General features: G+C 39.1%; 5 protein-coding genes and 1 pseudogene across 6 annotated transcripts; 2 read left to right on the top strand and 4 right to left on the bottom strand.

Moving 5' to 3' along the window:
- Positions 1-51: 51 nt before the first annotated feature.
- LOC137738428 (lysine histidine transporter 2-like) lies at positions 52-2,752 on the top strand. Its single transcript, XM_088682647.1, has 6 exons — positions 52-329; positions 702-1,085; positions 1,358-1,857; positions 1,966-2,057; positions 2,211-2,279; positions 2,357-2,752. The coding sequence occupies exons 1-6, from the start codon at positions 157-159 to the stop codon at positions 2,453-2,455; spliced, it is 1,317 nt and encodes a 438-aa protein (XP_088538773.1). The 5' UTR covers positions 52-156; the 3' UTR covers positions 2,456-2,752.
- Positions 2,753-3,819: 1,067 nt separating this feature from the next.
- On the top strand, positions 3,820-8,107 carry LOC137738232 (uncharacterized). Its single transcript, XM_068477863.2, has 16 exons — positions 3,820-4,001; positions 4,090-4,165; positions 4,384-4,515; positions 4,658-5,018; positions 5,105-5,200; positions 5,310-5,389; positions 5,659-5,734; positions 5,834-6,010; positions 6,164-6,268; positions 6,366-6,461; positions 6,554-6,646; positions 6,772-6,810; positions 6,904-6,945; positions 7,255-7,385; positions 7,497-7,623; positions 7,802-8,107. The coding sequence occupies exons 1-16, from the start codon at positions 3,926-3,928 to the stop codon at positions 7,958-7,960; spliced, it is 1,866 nt and encodes a 621-aa protein (XP_068333964.2). The 5' UTR covers positions 3,820-3,925; the 3' UTR covers positions 7,961-8,107.
- A 377-nt stretch (positions 8,108-8,484) lies between these two features.
- On the bottom strand, positions 8,485-9,450 carry LOC137738193 (TLC domain-containing protein At5g14285 pseudogene; annotated as a pseudogene). Its single transcript, XR_015954822.1, has one exon. The product of XR_015954822.1 is annotated as a TLC domain-containing protein At5g14285 pseudogene (transcript).
- A 684-nt stretch (positions 9,451-10,134) lies between these two features.
- On the bottom strand, positions 10,135-13,321 carry LOC137737827 (3-oxoacyl-[acyl-carrier-protein] reductase 4). The gene is made up of 11 exons (XM_068477395.2): positions 12,686-13,321; positions 12,372-12,517; positions 12,226-12,279; positions 12,032-12,112; positions 11,899-11,944; positions 11,725-11,819; positions 11,609-11,641; positions 11,393-11,527; positions 11,187-11,280; positions 11,008-11,090; positions 10,135-10,502 (listed from the first exon to the last, which is right to left on the bottom strand). Exons 1-11 carry the CDS (start codon positions 12,858-12,860, stop codon positions 10,470-10,472), a joined length of 975 nt encoding a protein of 324 aa, XP_068333496.2. The 5' UTR covers positions 12,861-13,321; the 3' UTR covers positions 10,135-10,469.
- A 463-nt stretch (positions 13,322-13,784) lies between these two features.
- Positions 13,785-16,045, bottom strand: LOC137737953 (Lojap-related protein). Its single transcript, XM_068477542.2, has 4 exons — positions 15,641-16,045; positions 15,249-15,336; positions 14,763-14,860; positions 13,785-14,073 (listed from the first exon to the last, which is right to left on the bottom strand). Exons 1-4 carry the CDS (start codon positions 15,920-15,922, stop codon positions 13,999-14,001), a joined length of 543 nt encoding a protein of 180 aa, XP_068333643.1. The 5' UTR covers positions 15,923-16,045; the 3' UTR covers positions 13,785-13,998.
- A 2,065-nt stretch (positions 16,046-18,110) lies between these two features.
- Positions 18,111-19,042, bottom strand: LOC148691990 (uncharacterized). Its single transcript, XM_088683465.1, has 2 exons — positions 18,860-19,042; positions 18,111-18,770 (listed from the first exon to the last, which is right to left on the bottom strand). Exons 1-2 carry the CDS (start codon positions 19,040-19,042, stop codon positions 18,111-18,113), a joined length of 843 nt encoding a protein of 280 aa, XP_088539591.1.
- Positions 19,043-21,356: the final 2,314 nt, after the last annotated feature.

Here is a 21,356-nt window from a genome sequence, read left to right as displayed (position 1 = left end):
ATTCTTGCATTCTACTGACTAGTATATAAACAAAGGTCATGGCTTTGTGTAAGTTATGCTATCATCGTCCCATTTTTCTGCCATTTATGAGTTCGATCTGTTGGTGAGAAGAGAGAGAGAGAGAGAGAGAGAGAGAGAGAGAGAGAGAGAGAGAGAATGGCAGAATCATCGATGGAAGCCGAAGAGGCGAGGCAGAAGAAGATTGAGGATTGGCTTCCGGTCACTTCTGCTAGGAACGCCAAATGGTGGTACTCGGCTTTCCACAATGTCACTGCCATGGTTGGGGCTGGTGTCCTCAGCCTTCCGTATGCCATGTCTGAGCTTGGATGGTATGTATATGTCTATACGTTCGTTTCATGGCAAGTTATTTTCGCTAACCTTCGGACTGAATAAATCAGAGGAAAATCAAGGGGCAGAAACAAGAAAATGAGTGCACAAGGAGAAAACGGGAGTGTGAACATCGCTAAACTACCCTTTGTTTTGTTTTATGACTTTCATTCCCATAATTTGATTAGGAATCTTGTAATTAACACCCGTAGTGTAGCGATTCTGGCACTCCTCATTTAGCCATATGCATTCCAAATTGAATGTTACAAAGTTACAATTTTTGTATATGATCTCTTTCTGCCAATTTCAAACAGAATTTTGATTCCTAACAAAATTAAATGGGGTTTTCCATTTTTGGCAAATTAAAATCACAGGGGTCCTGGTGTGGCTGTCATGCTTCTGTCATGGATCATCACCCTATACACGCTATGGCAAATGGTTGAGATGCATGAAATGGTGCCGGGGAAGCGGTTCGATAGGTACCACGAGCTGGGACAGCATGCCTTTGGGGAGAAGCTGGGGCTCTGGGTTGTGGTACCCCAACAGCTAGTTGTGGAAGTTGGTGTCAATATTGTCTATATGGTCACAGGAGGAAAATCATTGAAGAAGTTCCATGATGTGATTTGCCCTAGCTGCAAAGACATCAAACTCACCTTATGGATTTTTATTTTTGCTTCTGTCCACTTTGTTATCTCCCACCTCCCCAACTTAAACTCCGTCTCTGGTATCTCACTTGCCGCTGCAGTCATGTCCTTGAGGTAATTAATTAAATCCCCCAATTAGTATCGTTAATTCTAGAGATTTCTTGATTCCCAAGTAATGCTATCGAGACCAATTACAAACCAAATTCCCAAAATTTTATAATTCGAACTGAAGTGGACAGTGTTTTGCTTGTTCGTATGTATACGTAGGTTTATTCAAACGCTACTGCGCACAATCATTTGGCCTTGACAAAAATTTAGGGTTACTTTTTCTTGTGATCCGATTTCTTACCATTCCTGTGTTGGATCTTGTTTGTGATCATATGCAGTTACTCAACGATTGCATGGGGAGCTGCCATACACAGGGGGAAGGCACCGGATGTGGACTACAGCTACAAAGCTAAATCCAATTCCGGAGCTGTCTTCAACTTCTTTAGTGGTTTGGGAGAGATAGCATTTGCCTATGCCGGCCACAACGTCGTTTTGGAGATCCAAGCAACGATTCCTTCCACACCCGAGAAGCCTTCCAAGGGACCAATGTGGAAAGGAGTGATTGTGGCATACATTGTGGTGGCTTTGTGCTACTTCCCTGTTTCTTTTGTTGGCTACTATATTTACGGAAACACTGTTGAAGACAACGTCCTCATCTCACTCGAAAAACCTGTCTGGCTAATTGCAGCGGCTAACATGTTTGTTGTGATCCATGTCATTGGAAGCTACCAAGTTTTCGCAATGGGAGTTTTTGACATGGTTGAAACTTTTCTCGTCACGAAAATGAACTTTGAGCCTTCTTTCATCCTTCGCTTCGTTACTCGCACGACATATGTTGGTACGTGCATTGAGTTAGCTTACAATTCTCCTCACTACTGCAAAGTGCTTTCCTGATTTGCATGCTAATTTTCAGTACTGACCATATAATGTGTTCTTAATTTGGAAGCATTTACCATGGTCGTCGGTATGGCCATCCCTTTCTTTGGTGGCCTTCTCGGATTCTTTGGAGGATTTGCTTTTGCCCCAACTACATACTTCGTAAGCAAATTAAAGGATTCAATGCTCTCATTTTCCCTACATAAACACACACACACGTACCCTTTTTCCTTCCTCAGGTTTGCGAATTTGCAGTAACGCTTCGATAACATGTCAAATAGAGCCTAACTTTCCAATGCTGCTCTTAATTTGCAGCTTCCCTGCATCATGTGGCTCGCCATCTACAAACCGAGAGTTTTCAGTCTATCTTGGTTCATAAACTGGGTATGCTGCGCTTTCTTTTGCTTCGATTACTTGTTCTTCGGGCTCACTCATAGTGCTGACTTATAGTTTTATTTCAGATATGCATTATACTGGGAGTTACCCTGATGATTCTAGCACCCATCGGTGCCCTACGGAGTATCATCTTGCAAGCGAAAACCTACGAATTCTTCTCTTAAATTGCAAATTTTACCCGCAGCAAAACATTCATCTCTACTCATATTCAAAGCTCAAAGTTAGACAGATATGATCACTGTTGCTCGACCACTAAGGCAACCCTTCAGCGTTTCTAGATTAACTGACTTTTGGTACCGTCCGACGATCACTATGGGATTTGAGACAAGGGCGACCTCCTCTTGGAGAGTTCTTGCAGAATAATCATGTCCAAATAGTATTTGTTTAATTCGTTAATCGTTTATGTAAACACAACGCTATGAAAAAAAAAGAAAAAAGAAAGGGAATTAGATTACTTGGTATGCAAGCATTGTTCAACGTGCAGTAGAGATATTTCCACAATCATCTCCATTTACAGATTTTTTTTAATTTATTTTTTTTTAAATCAAACCAAAAAAATTTAAAATAAAATCCCGAATTAAAAGTCGCACAAACAACTTAAAAACATACATATATAGCATGATATGTATCCAATCTACGTAAAAGAACTAAGACCTTAAATTAACCTATGAAGCTTAAACCATTACTACTACCACGAATCAAAGTCGGGCAGCCATAGAGCTCACTGCATCTAACCAAGAAGGAAGATGTAGAACAATGGCGGATTTGGAGAAGGTTCAATCTTTAGTGATCCAATAGCGTGTAATAGCAGAAATGAAATTTTCAGATAGAGGGTTTTGAGAGAATGATTGAAATGGGGAATGATACAAGAAGTGAAAATTTCAGATAGAGGATTTTGACAGAATGATTGAAATGAGGAATGATAAAACAAGTGATGGAGGTATTCGGAGCATGACTATTGACTAAGATCAAGTCATCACAAAGAACTAGTAATGTCTATGACTAAAATCACATGTAATGTTACTTATTTACGCATTACGAGTTATAATTGCACAAATGAATATTTTTTTTTCTTTTAAAAAGGAGATCAGCTAGTGGCTTTGCAACGACAATCCACCATTCTAGGAGTCGACAAAAATCATAGAGGTATTTTAACATTTTCTTGATCACCAGGCCAGGAATTGAACCCAAAACATGCCGTGTAGAATACGGGCTTGAAATTCCCCTCCGACCACTGAACCATCACGTGATGATTGGATAATGTTAATAGAAATGCACATGTTATAGCTTGGGTGAGGTAACCCCACATTACGTTCATAAGAAGGATTTCAACTAGAGTTGGGCATTTTTTGGGGTGAATATAGCTTGGCTTACAAATGCCAATGTTTACAGGTGGGCTTTTTCGCTTTGGCCCAAATTGTACCAAAAGACGGAACAATTAGTCTGAAATTATGAACGACATGTCGTTGCAGTCATGAGACGTGGGAATCGACAATAAAAAAAGGGCATTATAGGAAATAAAGAACAGTTTTACCCACCAAAAATCTCAATCTTCCCGCCATTTCTCTGCAACTCCCAGAGTGGCAGTTTCTGAAACCCTAGAGAGAGAGAGAGAGAGAACCAGAGCGCGCAACATGGAAGGCCAAATCAAAGAGGAGTTCAGCAGCAGCGGTTTCACTTTCGACGACGAAAAGGAAATCCTAAAGAAATGTAAGATCTTTCGCATTTTTGTTCCCAATTGAATTCAATCCCTAATTTTTACAAAAGAGTGCGTATTGATGCCTCAATTGTCGATTAGGTGCTACATTCTGCATAAATTTGAGTCTTTCGCCTTCCGATCTCGTTACGAGCTGGGAAATTTACTACCTCAACAGGTTCATCTCTCTCCCAATTTCCCCCAATTTACGATTTTTACTAAAACGTTTGGAGTGGTTCAGTTTTGTATCTGAGGCTATATTTTTGTTATGGTCGCTGACTCAACAGAGAAAGTGATTAATTTTTGTACACAGACTTGTGTTGCCAATTTTTTTCTTTTTTTGGTGATTAACTTGTGTTGCCAATTATAATCGGCAAAAATTTGATTTTGGGACAGGCAAATGAATGGAACGGTGGTACACGATGTGGAAATGGATGGGTTTTTAGGGTATTTGCAAGAACAGAAGAAAGTAGCCATCGATGAACCAGAGCCCAATCTGCATATCTACTCAAGCAGAGATGTGGACATGTGAGCACAATATATGGTTTTTTCACTTTTCTGTTTATATCTGTAGTTGTTTGTGTGTTTGTGGTGGCTTGAATGATTGTAGATATGGGGTTATTGTGACTCTAGTTTCAAAATTCAGTATTTGACGAGAAACTGCGTGCAGGATTCTGAATGATGAGTATGTAGATATAAAGGACGAGGTTCCTAGCACTCCACCATCCGAATCTCAGAACCATTACTCAGAGACATCTGACTCAACGCCACAAACAATTGGGAGCGTTCCTTCTTCTGGAAAACGATCAAGACTTGTAACTCCCTTTGGGCGACGAACAGACAAGTTTGTTGTGAAATTCAGCATCAATAATAAGCCAAATATAGAGAATGGGGAGAAGGAAGGTAATGAGAATCCTGGGGATGATGAATTCATCAGGAAGGTTAAACCTGGAAAGCGGTGTTCTTTAGTAATCCATGGTTCAGGACCTGAAACAGGTTGTAGGTTTATGTACGATAGAATTGAAGATAGGGTAAGTGAAACTTATTATAGTATGTTGATCTTAACCTCCATATATAATTATATATTCTGAACTAACTTAATCTTTTGCTGATTTAGTTTAACGCACTTGAAAACCGAATTCGAAAGTATGCAACTGCATTAGTTTCATCTGGCCAGTATGAGGAACCACTGGACCCTACAGTTTCGTCTCAGGTATGGTACCTCCCCCTCCCCCGATAGTGGGAAGGTGTTTTGGAAACTCAACCTCTCCAACTCCAAGTCATCCTGAAGCTGTTGATGATGTAAACTTGTTTTGTTTCAGAAAATTATATTTACTGCTGGCATGATCTGTTGTGACGGAGAGGGCCATTTGAACGACAAATCCACCTTGTTGCAGTGCAGGTAGAAAGTCCTGGACGCTCCTTTATACTCTTCATGTGAAACAGTTTACTAACATCCACACAAGGAAAGCAATCTTTGCATATGTTTAGCTATTAAACAATAGTGTCTAAGGATCTTAGTCTTCCCTCAGGCAACACTCTTGGAAAGGACTTGTTAAATGTGAAGCACAACTACCTATGTTTACTTCTGTACACAGCTGAGTGACTTCTGGTAATCTATAGTTTTTTCTTTAGATAAGGTTTTTATCTTTCCCTTTCAATCTTTGACAGTGCAGAGCATTCTGGAGGCCAACGTGTTCGTATGGAATTACAACATTTGAGCCAATTTTCAATATTTCCAGGCCAGGTATGGAAATTGGACATGAAAGACATAGAACCATGGTCAGATTTTAAAGTTTGAAATACTATAGTCTAAATCTAACATGGAAGGATTGCATTCCTGCAGATAGTAGGTTTTGAAGGGACCAATCCTAGTGGACACTGCTTCATTGCTTCAAAATTGATAGATTCAGTCCCTTTACCTGTTGCTGCTGATGCAAACTTGCCTCCTGCTAAAAAGCAAGCTTTGGATCATGAGATTTTGCCAACTGATCAGTCCATTAAACAACTAGAGCTATCAGTAGTATGCAAGCTTTTAGTCTATGTTACTTGATGAGGGGCAACTGTGGACATTATTGGCTTATTAATTACTGCTGTTTTTTTTTCTAACTTTTCGTAATTTTGTGCAAGTTTGTTTATCAGTGTTTGGTAGCCTATAATTTCTGTATTTAAACAGATCATCGCATCAGGTCCTTTTACCACAACAGACAACTTATTGTTTGAGCCTCTGAAAGAGCTTCTAGCATATGCAAGCAAAAGGCTGCCTCAGTTGCTTATATTGGTGAGTACCAACTTTTCTTGAATTGGATTTTTCTTAAACAAGATTATACTACTTGAACCATTCATGTTGTTTACGAACTGATTTTTTTTTTCCTCAGCTAGGACCATTTATTGATTCTGAACATCCAGAAATTAAGAAAGGAACAGTCGACAGGAGCTTTGATGAAATATTCGAAACTGAGATTCTTAGAAAGGTATGTTCTCCGAGCGTTGTGTAATAGTTGTGCTGAAGAACTCTCTCTATGTGTTGGTTTTCATGCCCTTTTTCGTTTTATCTTATTTTCAGTTGCAAGATCATGTTGAATACATGGGTTCGCATGCACGCATTGTTCTTGTACCATCTATACGGGATGCTAACCACGATCTTGTTTTCCCTCAGGTAATGTTACTTTTGAGTAAAAGTAATATATATATCTGTTTAATTTGCTTACCTTTTTTTTTAGGTAAATAATTTGTTAACAATTCATTGAGATGATAATAGAATGTAATATCTTGGTTGTGCAGCCTGCCTTTGATATTCATCCACCTGATCTTAAGCATCAGGTACATGTTTGTAGATTTCGAGCTTTCATCATTCAGAACACATTAATTTTCTGCAGTTATGCTTACTAAAGTGATATTACCATTCGTACTCAGATAACCAGTCTCACAAATCCAGGGATTTTCGAGGCAGATCAGGTAACAAAGCACTTACCTTTAAAATGACCGCCTCTGTAAATTTGCTAAAATGAGTGTTGATGCTAGAATTATCAGTTTGGTAGTCCAAAATTTTATTATCTGAAGGGCTTGGATTCTAATTTAGCAGACAAGGTTGGCCAACAGAGATGGATTGGCAAACAAATGAACTGTAACTTGATTGAGCTCTATCCATGACCATTTTATATTATCTATCGGCGTTACAAATCTTTCGATCCCTGCCTTAGTTGCATTGATAAGCCAAAGTATGATATGATATGGACAAAGTTTTCATCCACATTCTGGTTTCAGGTCAAGATAGGTTGCTGCTCTCTGGATGTTCTCAAACACCTTAGTGCAGAAGAGATTTCGCGTGTTCCTAAGGGTGGAAAAACCAGTGACCGCATGAGTAGACTTGCAAACCATATAATTAGCCAACGCAGGCACGTCCTAATCTCTTAGAAGTTCTAGCGCATGATGGTAGTAGGTCTATATGGTTTGAGGGGCTCTACTATCTGATATTCTAAACTTATTTTGCAATTTTTTTGGGACAGCTTTTATCCTCTGTATCCACCAGCAGAAGACACTCCATTGGATTTTTCGCTTGCTCCCGAAGCTCTAAACATCTCATTGATCCCAGATATTCTCATCTTACCCTCTGACATGAAGTATTTTGTGAAGGTAAATGGTTATTCCAATTTCAATGTCAAAGCAATTCCAATAAGTCGTACAGAAAGGTGCACCTCACCTCGCGCCGATAGAGATTGGGTTTTAAATTTTGCGACTGAGAGATATGTAACCAAGATGTTGAAATGTTTACCTACAGAAGCTAACGGGGATTTTACTTTTTTGAGTATAGGTACTGAACCTAGGCGAAAGAGGTGAAGAGAAAGATCAGGTTAAATGCATTTGTGTCAATCCGGGAAGACTTGCCAAGGGAGAAGGAGGAGGTACTTTTGTCGAGCTTGAGTACTACGGTAATCCTGACACAACGAATGCTTCGATTGTAAGCATATAAACATCGGATTTAAGTTAAATTTGTGTTGCAACTTGTACTCAATTTGCAGTAAGTTTCCAAAAGCTCCATAGGCTAGGGTCTATTGCACGTCATTTATGTGCTTTGTAACGACTGATGGTGATAAATTTATGGTGCATTTCATGCAAATATTAGTCACACTCGTTGATAGGCTCCCCAAGGGAGAATCAAACTCATGCGCGTAGGCTTTAAGAGTCGATGTGAGACCCTGATAGGAAGTTTGGACCCTTCTCCATAAATGACAACCAATAAGCGAAGACCAGCCTGTCTAATGTAACAGGGATTCCGTGCTGATAGTATTCTAAGCTAATCACGCATTATCATATAAGAAATTAAAAAGCATTATTATCTCTGATTGGTTCGTGTTGAAGTTCTCAACTAGCCCCGTTAGTTGATATGATTCTTGATTTTTAGGCCGTTTTAAACTTCGTTTGTATTACTAAACACACAAAAATTTAAGTATTGGAATCGTTTTAATACCCATGTTTTAGTAAACCGCAGAGAAGTCGAGAATCATAACGGTTCCAATTTTGATTTATATATTTACATTTAGGGATACATACAAATACAATTAGCAAATTACAGAGCATCCTGCAAGGCATTTCTACCTCTTTTTCTTTTGCATTTTGTTTTTGCACCAATCGATCCAAAGATTCAAAACCCACAAAATACTAAGACAAATGGCAACTGAAATCACAACCATCCAAGAAACCCATGCCCATCTGGGGATCACGGGGTCAGCTGCCCCGCTCACATAGAACACCCCCATCTTGTACATGAACATTGGCCCTAAAATCCCTCTAAAAACACTGTACAAGGCATAGAATTTAGGGGACAAAAAGTCGTACAATTTGGCGGCGGCGGGCGAACCGGCCCTCCGAAAACCGGCGAGGGTCCAGGCGTTCTGGCAGCCGCTGGTGATCTCAGCAAGGAGGAGAAGAACAAGGATGGCGTGGGCCCCGTGGCGGACGACGTAACGGCAGGTGGTGAAGACGTAGAGGGTGGCGAGGTGGTGGAGGATGAAGAGGACGTCGTTGGGGAAGAAGAGGAGGTAGTGGAGGAGGTCGAGGGAGAAGTAGGCGACGCTGAATTCGAGCACGGTGTTTTGGGTGGGGGTGTTGGGGGAGGCGAAGGTGGTGGCTTTGTGGCTGCGGAGGATTGCGTGGGCGGCCATGGCGGCAGCGGCGGTGCCGTGGGATAGAGAGATGAGGCAGCTTGATGCTTCTGGTCGGTGTTTTGGGCCCCAGTTGCGGAAGAGTAGGAAGTATGCAGAGAGGTAGATGAGGAGAAAAATGGAGAAGAAAGTGGGAAGTGTTGGGGAGGGAAGAATTGAGGTCTCCATGGAAATTAAAAACCAGTTGCAGAGAAGGGGGAGAGAGAGAGAGAAGCTGAGTGGATAGAAGGTTACTTACCAGCTTTTGAAGATGATGAGTGAGAAAGCTTTAAAGTGAGAGGTCTGGTGGGTGGACCGGCCTTAAACACAATCCTAATCATATTATGATTTTGTTTAACTCTACTTGATTCAAGAAAATTTAATATTCAAGGTAAATTTATGTTGTTTGTCAAAACTAAAATTTACCTTGAATATTATATATTTGTATGTAGATTAGAATTTAAGAGGGGTCCAAAGTCCAATGTCTAATTACTTTATATGTAATTTTATTTTACAATTTATGCATAATATAAATATATAATTATGTTTTTTTTTTTTTTAATATAAGAGAACACTTATTTATTCTAAATATAATAAATTTGTTTAAATCTAGCTGAGTCTCTAAATAAAATAATAAAATAATGGCTATTTAAACATGAAAGTCAATGAATACAAGTTTAATGGATTTCTACTCACTTTCGACGGCGGTCGATTATTCGGATGTCAATTTTTGGAATCCTAACACGTAATAATCTTATCTTTTATGCTTCCAACCAAAAAAATAAAGAATTATTCCCTTGCATCCTGTTTTTTCTATGGTCACTAAAGTAGAGTTGTACTATACAAACCCTCCATTCCAATGGCTGGCTTAACAATAAGGGAAGTTTATTGCTACGTGGTATCCCGATTTAATTATATCAGGTCATGCGAAGAAAAGACATACGTACAATGCTATATTACTAGTCTAGATGCCACAGTGACAGTAAATATACAGAGTGCATAGTTTTGAAGGTAAATATACGGAGTGCATAGTTTTGGATACAATACATCCTCGGAATTCGGTGTCACAACATAATCGATTTTACCAAACACATTCCACAAACAGTGTCATTTCACAGAGAATTTTTAGTGCCATTAGCAAGCTAAAACTGAAGTTCTATCAAAACTCGAAGTAAAATTTATTGTCGAGCTAACTTAAAACAAAAGATATGTAACTTGTTGAGCTTTCACTTAAGTTCTTACTGTCATAGTAGAAACCACTGAATCCATCTCGTATAATCCGAACCCTGAAGCTCAAGGGCTGTCATGCACTTCTCCGAGGCTGGCCGTAGAGTAGACCTACATTACCATCCCTCCATCAATGGTAAGCACCTGCAAGAACGGCATCGATAAATAAATTTCAAGAAAGGTTTCTAATAAACTGCCCTACAAAAGTTCCTTAATTGCAACATAGTCACCACAATACGCACTACTGCTGTTGTGATCTAGGGTCACTTGTCCAAAATGTGATACACTTCCATTCTAATTAGTTTTGATGATCCAAAAATCTCCTTCACTTATCTCTTCAATAAATCATTTTGAAGGGAAACGCAGTACGTTAATAACTAAAGAACTTCTGTACAATATGATGTTTGAGGGAAAAGAGGCTAAACTTATCCAAAGAAAACATTTAAACTCCATGACATTCAAACTTATCACTTATAGTTAAACCGTGAACTTGAGTCCAAGTCAAATCCATCATGGGTTGAAGATAGGTGGCATATACTGCATTCCTATTCTCGTTTCATAGACCATAACAAGTCACATTTAAGTAACTGGCCGCAGGACTAAGGGCCAGTTACTTAAATGTGGTTAATTAAAAACAAAAAGATCACACCTGTCCGGTCATGTAACTGGCCGCTGGACTAAGGGCCAAGAATTCCACCAGTCCAGCAACTTCGTCGGGTTGGCCATATCTTCCTGTAATCACAGCCACCATGAAATAATTTTAGCAAACTATTATCAGTATTATTACAAAATATCTGACTCGAATAAGTAGAGTTTCCCCAGACTCACCTAATGGGATAGTCTCTAAAATTTTCTTCTCAATGTCATCACCTAGCTTGGCAGTCATGTCTGATGCAATAAAGCCCGGGGCAACAGCATTAACCTTAAGGAAATCCATTGTTTATTAATTATGACCCACTCCATAAAACAGCATTAATATCATCTCCGGATGAGTTGATTAGTATAGTAAATATGAAAAAACATGGAGCACTCACATTGATGTGTCTGCTGGAGTACTCCTTAGCAACAGTCTTGGTCAGACCAATTACTCCTGCTTTTGCAGCACTGTAGTTGGCTTGTCCAACATTTCCAACTAGACCAACAACGGATGCTATATTGATAATCCTTCCCTGCAATAAGGATTATCCGGCTGAGATAAGACATAAGAAGAAAATGGCGGGGAATCTCTTTTTGAAAGGAATGGTATTCACCTTCTTCTTCTTCATCATGATTTTAGCTGCTGCCTGAAACAAACAAGTTTAAGTTTCTCAGTTCCACATTGAAGTCAAGTAGCATTTCCATGAAAATGAAAATTCAAAGCACACACCTGGGTGCATAGATATACACCAGTAAGATTTAGATCAATGACCTCCTGCCATTGTTTTAACTTCATTCTCATCAATAGACCATCCCTGGTAATTCCTGAAGTCATGGTACAAAAGTTAGACGATCGTGTTTGAAATTGGACATTACACAAAAAGTAGGTGAAGTTTGCAATAACCTGCATTGTTTATCAGTACATCAACAGTTCCCCAAGCATCAAGCGCCTGCAGATGCAAAATCATTAAGCACACCAAACTAGCATAACCATGCCAAAACAACCCAATTAATCATAAGAAGGAACATTTGCTTACTGTTTTGAGCATCGCCTCAACATCTTCTTCTTTTGAAACATCTCCTCCGAAAGTAATAGCTTGTCCACCGAACGCCTCAATCTGAAAGAACACAAAACCAAACACACATTCACTAATCATAGCACACAAATTTAGTCCAAATTTCAAGTCAGCAAGACTAATTCGTATAATTTGCACAGATGATTTGACTGTACCTCTTTGGAAACCTCCTCGGCCTCCTTCGATGACCTTGCGTAATTAACGAGGACCTGCATGCACACACAATCATCAATCATCAATTCACAATCAACAACCAAAACCCAGAATATAGAAACAAAGAATATTACACTAAAAAACTAACCCTGCAACCAGCTTTGCCCAAAGACAGAGCAATTGCTCTGCCAATGCCTCTAGAAGCTCCGGTCACCACCACCACCGGACCCTCCACGATTTTGGCTTCCCCGGCGCTCGCTTGCTCAAACGTCGCCACCTGAGCCCTCACGTGACCTGTCACGTGTCACCACCATCACCACCAAATTCCAGCTTTCATTTCAAATTCCAAATTTCTTACATAACACTGCCAACTGCCTTCTAATTTCTATATTCTAAATCCCTAATCAGGCTAAATCAAAACAATACGAATCGTTTTCTATAACGAATTGAAATTCGAATTACCAGAGGAAGTGGAGGAGCGCTTGGATCTGTACTGAAGCCCAATGCTCCGACCCGATCCGGCTGTGCCGCCAATCGGGGCCCATTGCTTAAAGTGGCAGGCCCTGGCGTCGGCGGGAGCTCCAAATTTAACATCGGACTTTAGAGCAACGACGTTTGATGCAGCGATGGAAACCATGAGAGAGCTCGGGAGGATTGAAAAACGCGAAGGGAGAAGTGAGAAGCTAGAAATGAGAGGCAATGCCGTTCGGCTTTTATAAAACGAGTGCGTTTTGGTGCGGTTTTTTCTGGGTTGAAATGCTTTGGGAACTCCGGAGAGAGTCGAGACGGTTGGAAGTGGCGATGGAAACAAGGCGTCGAGTGAAGCTCGAGCTGGTTCTTAGTGGGTGGCTGCCCGGATTGACGAGTGGGGCTGCTTTTTCATTTAATTACCATGCAGCCACTGATGACAGTGATGAGGGTGTTGCTGGGACTGATGACAGTGATGAGGGTGTTGCTGGGAGGGGTAGGATGGTGATATTGAGGTTGAATTGAGGACTTGTGTGGGATTTTACGATTGATGGGCAGGAAAATTAGGTAACTCCGCTCAACTAATTCGACTCGGTTTATTTTTTTGTTGAAAATTTTCAGGACCAAACTTGTTGCAACGGTTTGTTGGCTCCAAATATCGTTTGGGCTTTTGGCGGTATTACGACGGAGGGCTGGGTCATAGTTTCAAGGACGTGGACCGGATCTGGTCCACCAACTGCCCTGAATCAGGAGGACTTATGTGGTGCCGGCCCGTGGTAAGTTTTAGTCCACTTATTTTTATTTCATTAGCACAAAATGTCGTATGGTGGTATTCCCATGCCATGTAAGAAATTTATGAAATCTGGTAATCCAAGAACAACCCAAGTACATTCCCTCCCTTAATATCGCTTGAATGAAAACTCAATACAAGATCTAAAGTACATTAAGACGGGTTCGTGCATGGGTTGAAGCTCATCCCAGCCCTACCGAGCTTCAACCCAGCCCTACCAACCCGATGCCCACCCCTGCCACAAACTTTGTGGCCCAAAAGTTAACAAAATTCGTGGCTAATTAGAAAACTGTAATAAGGACGTTTAAAGAAAGAGTTATTGCTATTAAAAATCAACCAAATCAGACGCAAGGGGCATTAAACGTCACCGATGATGTCTTCAGTGTATATGTCTGAGTCCAACACCAAGAAAATTTCAACTAGATAGACAACCACAATGTACATTTAGAACAAGCATGGAGCTTGATGATGTTAAAGATAAAATGGCAAGGGTTCTCATACATATGAAATTTGATGATTATGCCCGTTTCGTTGTCGGTTTCCTCTTGGAGTTGTTCTTGGGACGAATCTTCACAAAAGCCTTGTCCAAATCCTAAACAAATTGAAAAACAAGAAATTTAGAGGAATTTTTGCGCACAAGGACTTTGCATCTACATGAGAGTTGAGGAGATAGGTTACCAATTCGGTAATGTTAACCGAACAAATAAACAAACTATCAATAAACTAACAGAATTTTAACACGGCTGGACAACAGTTTTCCTCTACAGTCCACGAAAAGGAAAAACAGAGGAAGAACACTGACTTCAGCCACCCATATAAGAACTTTACTTCTAGCTTTGCAATGCCGGTGAACCCTAAGAAACTAATTGACTTTTAAATTTGTAGAAATAATCTGTTAATGCCAACTGATTTCAGGATGACGGTAACTACAACGATACAAGAGCGTTTCATTTTTTATACAAGAACTTCTGAAAAGTTGATAACCTAAATTACCGCAAAAATTAGTTTAAAACCCATCATGCAAATTTTCAGCCAACCAAAATCACTTTTCCATTCATCAAACTTGCTCTATGATAAATATGAGATAAAACTGAATTCTACAGCTCACTAAGATATTTGGTTGGATCAACGTCCTTATTTCTGAAAGGGGACTTATACCTAGTGAAAAAGTGCTCAGGTGGTCTGATCTCCCAGAAACATCATTCATAACATTTAGTGGTGCCAATTGGCTGGGTAGCATAATGAAGTAAAATATGATTCAAAGTAAGTATAGCAATTTACCTCCAATGTTTCTTTTTCCGACTTCTTCGAGGTCCAAAGAGCCTCCAAATTGTAATAAGCTCTAGCGTTCTCATCAAGAGCATGAACTATCACTTTGCCTAGAGAAACCCATTATTGAAACCCAAAAAGAAAAGAACAAACAATATGAAGGAGGCATGTAAGTACTGCGCATTCGTGGGGAACATTATTCGAAAATTATACAGAAGTCTGCAAGATTCTTATATCCTACTACTATTTGTAAGATTTCATTTTTTACACAAGGATAATAGGAAATACAAAAATGGCATTTGTCGTTCACAAATTTAGTTAAAGTGCACACTACGGAAAGTCTGAGCCCCGGTATGACTACTGGACATTGCCATAAAAATAAATATTGTGGTGGTGGGTTTATGCAATTGATAAAACATACCATAACAAAAGTAAATATTTAATCAAAACTACTTTTCGACAACGAAAACCGACGATCCTACAAAGTGCAGAACATACCAGAGTCAATGACAATCCACTTTCCTCCCTCTTGCCCTTCCACACTGGGAAGCACTAACCGCTCAGCTCCTTGTTGCTTTTGCTTAGACTGCTCATATAAAACACACAAAGACAAAGATTATCAGATGATAATTGAGTTCATCGTCGAAAACCAAGGCAATTGAGCCTATTTAATCATAAAGCAGCATTCAACAGGAAAATGTAAACTCAAATTTTCTAGAGAACCAAACAGATAATAAGATTACACTCCATTTCTACTCAATCGGCAATAGACAGAAATCAACAAACCAGTACAAAAGAAGACTCAGCGTTTCACTCTCTTCCGCTTCCCTCCGATTCTAGGGAACCAAACACAAATTAGGAATAGAAATTACAGAGAAATTCGAACCTGCCTTGTAAATTAGGGCCTGAGCGATGTTCTTGACGTGCCACGTGGACCTTCCAGTGGCAAGAACCATGAAATCGGCCCATTCGCAGTGCTTATCCGCCGGTATGACCTTCACGTCGTCGGCCTTCACGTCGCTGAGAACCTTCTCGACCTCTTGGAGATCGAGGAGGCCTCTTCCGGCAAACGTGGAGAGTGCAACTGGAAGCCCTAGCTTCCATTGTTGAAGGAGCGACGAGGAAGAAGAAGACGAGAGAGAGACTGACCGAGATCGTAGAGCCGCCAACATGGTGGTGTTAGTTGTGGCGGTGCGCTGATGCTGGTTTTGGGTTTTAGCGTTTCAGAACGTTGTGGAGTGAGTGGCGCGCAACGGCGGCGTTTCGGGATGTTGCTTCCAGAAGCGTCATCTTTAAAACTAAAACGCACCGTGTTGGTGTTAGAGCGCTTCCATAGTACGAAGGCTCCGAGCCTCCGAGGGCAATTGACAATTGAATCCCTTCATTGAATAGTAATCGTTTTTAATGAACAGTAATTATCTTTTGTATTTGTACTTCTAAATTAAATAACCATGATAATAGGTAATTAAATATTAGTATTTTTTATTTGTAATTTCAGATAGAAATTTTAACCTGTCTCATACCATCAGGTGTCATTATTCAAAAATACAATTTTTTGTGATAGATTTTTGATAAGATTTTTAACCAATCTCATCGCGCCACGTGTCACAATCTGTTTATAATATTTGAGAATAGATTTCAATAAGATTTTTAACGAATCACGGCGTGCCACGTGACATTATATACAACCTAATCCTTTTTTTTTTCCTCCATATAACCCACCATCCATCTTAAGAAATCACACACCAAAATCAAAATATCTCAAAATCTCTATCCTTATTAGTTTTTGCTTCTTTCTTACAATGTCTTCGTCAATGATGTTGTGGGAAATTGATGAGCAAGAAAAATAATTGTTTAAGCAAGGGGAAGAAATGTTCAATTTCCAGGAGGGCGAAAATGAGATGGAAAAGGAAGAGGATGATGAGCATAGAATGAGAGATGATGAAGAAATAAGCCAAAGAGCCTCACATCCTTGCCGAGTCATCCAAGCTATGGCTGAGATCTCCAGGCCCAACTGTTCTGCAAACATTGATAGAAGCAGGCAACAATGACATTATTTTGTCCGTAACAGTGCACTCCCTAATCCGTACTTTAAACGTCGTTTTAGAATGTGACAACATTTGTTCAACAAAATCATGATTGTTGTTTGCAACCATAATTCTTACTTTGTGTAAAAGAATGATGTTTTTGGTGTCATAGGTCTCATTTCTGAGCAAAAAATTAATGTTGCCTTTGTGGATGCTTGTATATGGAGCATATGCAGACCAAGTGGATGAGATAGCGAGGATGGGAAAATCAACCATTCTTGAGTCCCTGATGAGGTTTTGCTCTGTAATCGAATCTATCTACACCAAAGAGTACCTCATGGAGACTTAAGAGAATGACTTGTAAAGGTTTCTAAAGAAGGGTGAGATGTAAGGTTTTCCTTGCATGATTGGAAGCATCAATTGTATGCACTGGACCCGGAAAAACTGTCTAAGTGCATGACAATGAGCTTATAGGACATAAAATGAGCAAAAAGTATCATTTTGGAGGCGATGACATCATTTGATACATGGATTTAGCATGTTTTTTTCAGTGTTCCAGGAGCTCAATGTCCTTACCCAATTCCCAATGTTCAATGATGTCCTGCAAGGAAAAGCACTGAAAGTCACGTACTGGGTCAATGGACATAAATACGACGGAGCATACTACCTAGCAAACGACATTTACCTAAAGTGGACATCGTTTGTCAAAACAGTGTCAAGTCTGCGAAGTGAAAAGGAAAAACACTTCACAGGCTGTCATGTCACGCCTCGATCCTGATATACGTCCAGGATCGATGGATAACATCACCAAATACCCGTACTTCTATCATACCCCTGCCTTCGGGATAGGGGCCATACACACTCTCATGATCCAATTGTGTGGTACTTTTTTGTATACGTTATGGTTGCATCTAACCTTCTTTTTAGATTGCCTATGTATCCTAAACAGGGATCAAGTCATTCGTAGTTCGTCATTCACTACACTCGAACATTCATCACATATCACAAAGCTTGGCAAAGTGACTTGATAGAGCACTTGTGGGGATTGAAACAAGCTCAAGAAACTTAAAAACAAGCTTGTGGTGGAAGAAGAATGCTCTTAGTTTGTTTGGTGTATTTAAAATTCATTTAGTGTGTTTATGTAATTTTATTTGGTGTGTTTATATTCTTTGAATACAAATTCTCTTAGTTTAAATAAAGTAATAAATTAAATAAATATGAAATTACATAAAGTACTCAAAATAAGAAATTACATAAAGTACCAAATTAAATAAATACAAAATTACAACCCAAAGTGATTGGAAATATGGGCTCCGATTATACAACAAAGTCCCTAGTCCCTCATGAATGGAAAATCATCACCTAACCACTTTGTGGTGCTAGAACCATCTCTACTTGCATGCCTCCTTCGCGCCACGTCCTTTTTCTCCGAATTCCAAAAATATTTAGAATTCGGAGACATCGCATCTACAGGCTCCTTCATAATGTAACGATCTTGTTGAGCCCTTATTTCCTTTTTAAGCTCTTCCCTTTCTTGCCTAAGTAGCTCTCTTTCTATATCATTAGCTCGAAATAATCTCTCAGTAACTACAGCTTTTGCCTCATCTCTAGCCTTATCAGCCTCAAATTTAGCCATTTCCCACACCAAAGTCAATTCAACTTCGCGAGGAAGTTCTTCTATATATTTTGTATAATCATTCTTGGAAGAACTCCCTTTTCTCTTTGAAGCCTTCTTACCTTGAGGCCTAAGTGGATAACAGGTCGACCCCGACACTTGTTCAAGGGTCACTTCCCGCACTTGTTCTGTGTCGCTTTCATGAACATGCGAGTCGTGATCTGGCATAGAGAGTAAATGGGTGTTGTTCATGACAACTTCTGGATCGATAGGCACAACTTTGAATTTAGGACAATCCTTGACAATATTCCAACTTTCCCACCAGTTGAATGAATTGTTTTTGTTTTTGGCATTATACCAAGCTTGTGCTTGAAGTGTCTACAAAATGCGAGAGAAGAAAAAATTATAATCTAAGTAGCTAATGTAAATTTGGGTATAGTACAAACAAACAAATAATATATTGTTACCTGATCCGCGTAGTTTTCCCCACTTCGAATATTAGTAATAGCTTGTGCCAAGGCATTTCTCCAATGAGTCAATGATTGGCTGAGTATTCTCCAACGACTTGAGAGCGATTGTTTCGTTCTTTTGCCATCAATTTTCTCAAGAAAAAAGGGATGAATATTGCTCCACATTTCTTGCAACTGCATCTTATTACCCGTAATTAGATCATGAGTAACTTCAACCCAGCTAGAACACAACATAACATCTTCAATAAGTGTCCAATTTGTACCTGCATCATTCGCCATTTTTTTGGAAACAAAAGTATATAGAAATTTTGAGAGAAATATTGGAATGTGGTTGAAAGTATTTGAGAAAATATGAAAGTATGGTGTAAGGTGGAAGATAATGATAAGTTATTTATAGAAAAATAAAACAATTTTTTTAAAATTAATTTTTAACATTTTTTTATTAACTTAATTAATTTCTACTGTTGGGTTACAGAAAATTTGAAATCTAACCCTCTAAATTGTGCCACGTGGCATAACGGTAACATATCATTTTTTTCTTTTTTTTAAAAAAATAAAAATTTAAAGTCGAAAAACGTGGACTTTTGATCTGGAATCGAACCGCTTAGATTGTGCCAAGTCATCTAGCTGTTGGGGGAGTTTTGAATTTTTTTTTTTTACCATTAGAAATCAAATGGTCCATACAAAAGAGCCGTTGAAATCCAACGGTCAAGAGGGTGCCATGTGGCACCAATAACGGTAACATATTAGAGTGTAAACCGTGGGCCCCACTGCCTGAAATCTTGTCGGTGACGCTTCCCCACGTGCGTGTGTTATGCAAGCGCCTGATGCAATTTTTTTTTTATAACGTGGTTGACATCATCTTGACGTCAACCTTGCATCATAGAACCCTCAAGCATTCGGGCTTTGGACTGATGCTTGCCCTTTCCTAAGGACTCCTAGTTAGCCCAATTATCCGCAGGGTTGGAGCAAGAAAGGGAGGTGATTGGGTTACAAATGGGGGTAGTTGTCACATCCCGGCCCGGGGCAGGACCACTTCCCGAGCCCGCTCCACCACCATAGCACGATATTGTCCGCTTTGGGCCCCGACCACGCCCTCACGGTTTTGTTTTTGGGAACTCACGAGCAACTTCCCAGTGGGTCACCCATCATGGGATTGCTCAAGCCCCCTTCTCGCTTAACTTCGGAGTTCCTATGGAACCTGAAGCCAGTGAGCTCCCAAAAGGCCTCGTGCTAGGTAGATATGGGAATATACATATAAGGATCACTCCCCTGGGCGATGTGGGATGTCACAGTAGTCCACCGGGCTAAACCCAACGGTGGAAGTACTCTTAAGTAAATAATAACGTGAGGGTTGGTCGAAAGTAAATAGTGTCACAAAGGTAAATGTCAATGAATATCACGAACTTCAAGTTCACGTGTGGTTGGAAAAGGAAAGCGAGGATTTGAGTTGAACTAAGTTTGGACATTTGGTTGCATCGGGAACAGGTAATATTAGTATTTTAATTTATTTTAATTTTTCAACAGATAATTAATTTAATTTAATTTTTCAACCAAATAGCCAATTTAATTTAATTTCTCAACCAAATAGCCAATTTAATTTAATGCCAAATATAATATGTTAAAATTTTATTTGATGTTTGATATGTCTATAATATAAATGTAAAATATTCTTCATTTCCAATAGATATGTCAAATATTTATTTTATTAATATATTGGATGTTACATCTATTAAAAATAATTAAAACTAGTTTTAGTTTTCATCTTATTGGTTGTCAATGAAACCCATGCACTAAAAAAATCAAATTAAATATATTTTACTCCATCTTTGTTTGCTGTCAAAAAAAAAAAAAAAAACAGTTAGAAAATAAGGAGTCAAATGGCTCGACTGTCACGTCATATATGACTTCTCTATTAAAGAACACTTGATGTCCTTGCGTCTTAGTTGACGTATTTGACATCTCCTTTAGGGATGGACTTAGTAGTTTTTTTTAATGGTAAATGAATAGTCTAAAAGTTCAATTTTTGCATACGAGCAATTAGATACCAATTTATTATAGATGATCTATTATGTAGTTTATTATAAATCAGAATAATGCTAAGTAGACCAAATTTTTACGGTGCAAACAAATATATAATATACACGTTATTTTATTTCATTTTGTTTTGTTGAATAAGGTGTACATTAGTTCGGCATCAACAACCACATCATTTACATTACAAATTTAATTAAAAAAATTTGATCTCCCACACTATCCTCGTATATAATATACAGCAAATACACAGCTGGATACTACCAAATTATATGTCTCCATCTCCTTACGTCTTTGTGGAACGTTGTATGCCATTGCCCAATACCCAATACAATCAGCAGAAAAAACTATTTAAAATTTTGGCCTGATCATCCAAGAACCCTATTTAGCCTATATTTTTCTTCAACATTTATTACTTTAATGCTAGTTCAAGTTGTTATTCTACTCGGACGGACAAAAT

This window comes from Pyrus communis, chromosome 13, assembly GCF_041283825.1.
Source record: "Pyrus communis isolate YQ-2024b chromosome 13, ASM4128382v1, whole genome shotgun sequence".
Taxonomy (NCBI): domain Eukaryota; kingdom Viridiplantae; phylum Streptophyta; class Magnoliopsida; order Rosales; family Rosaceae; genus Pyrus; species Pyrus communis.
Note: the sequence above shows the minus strand (reverse complement) of the source record. Positions and strands in the feature narration are given on the sequence as shown.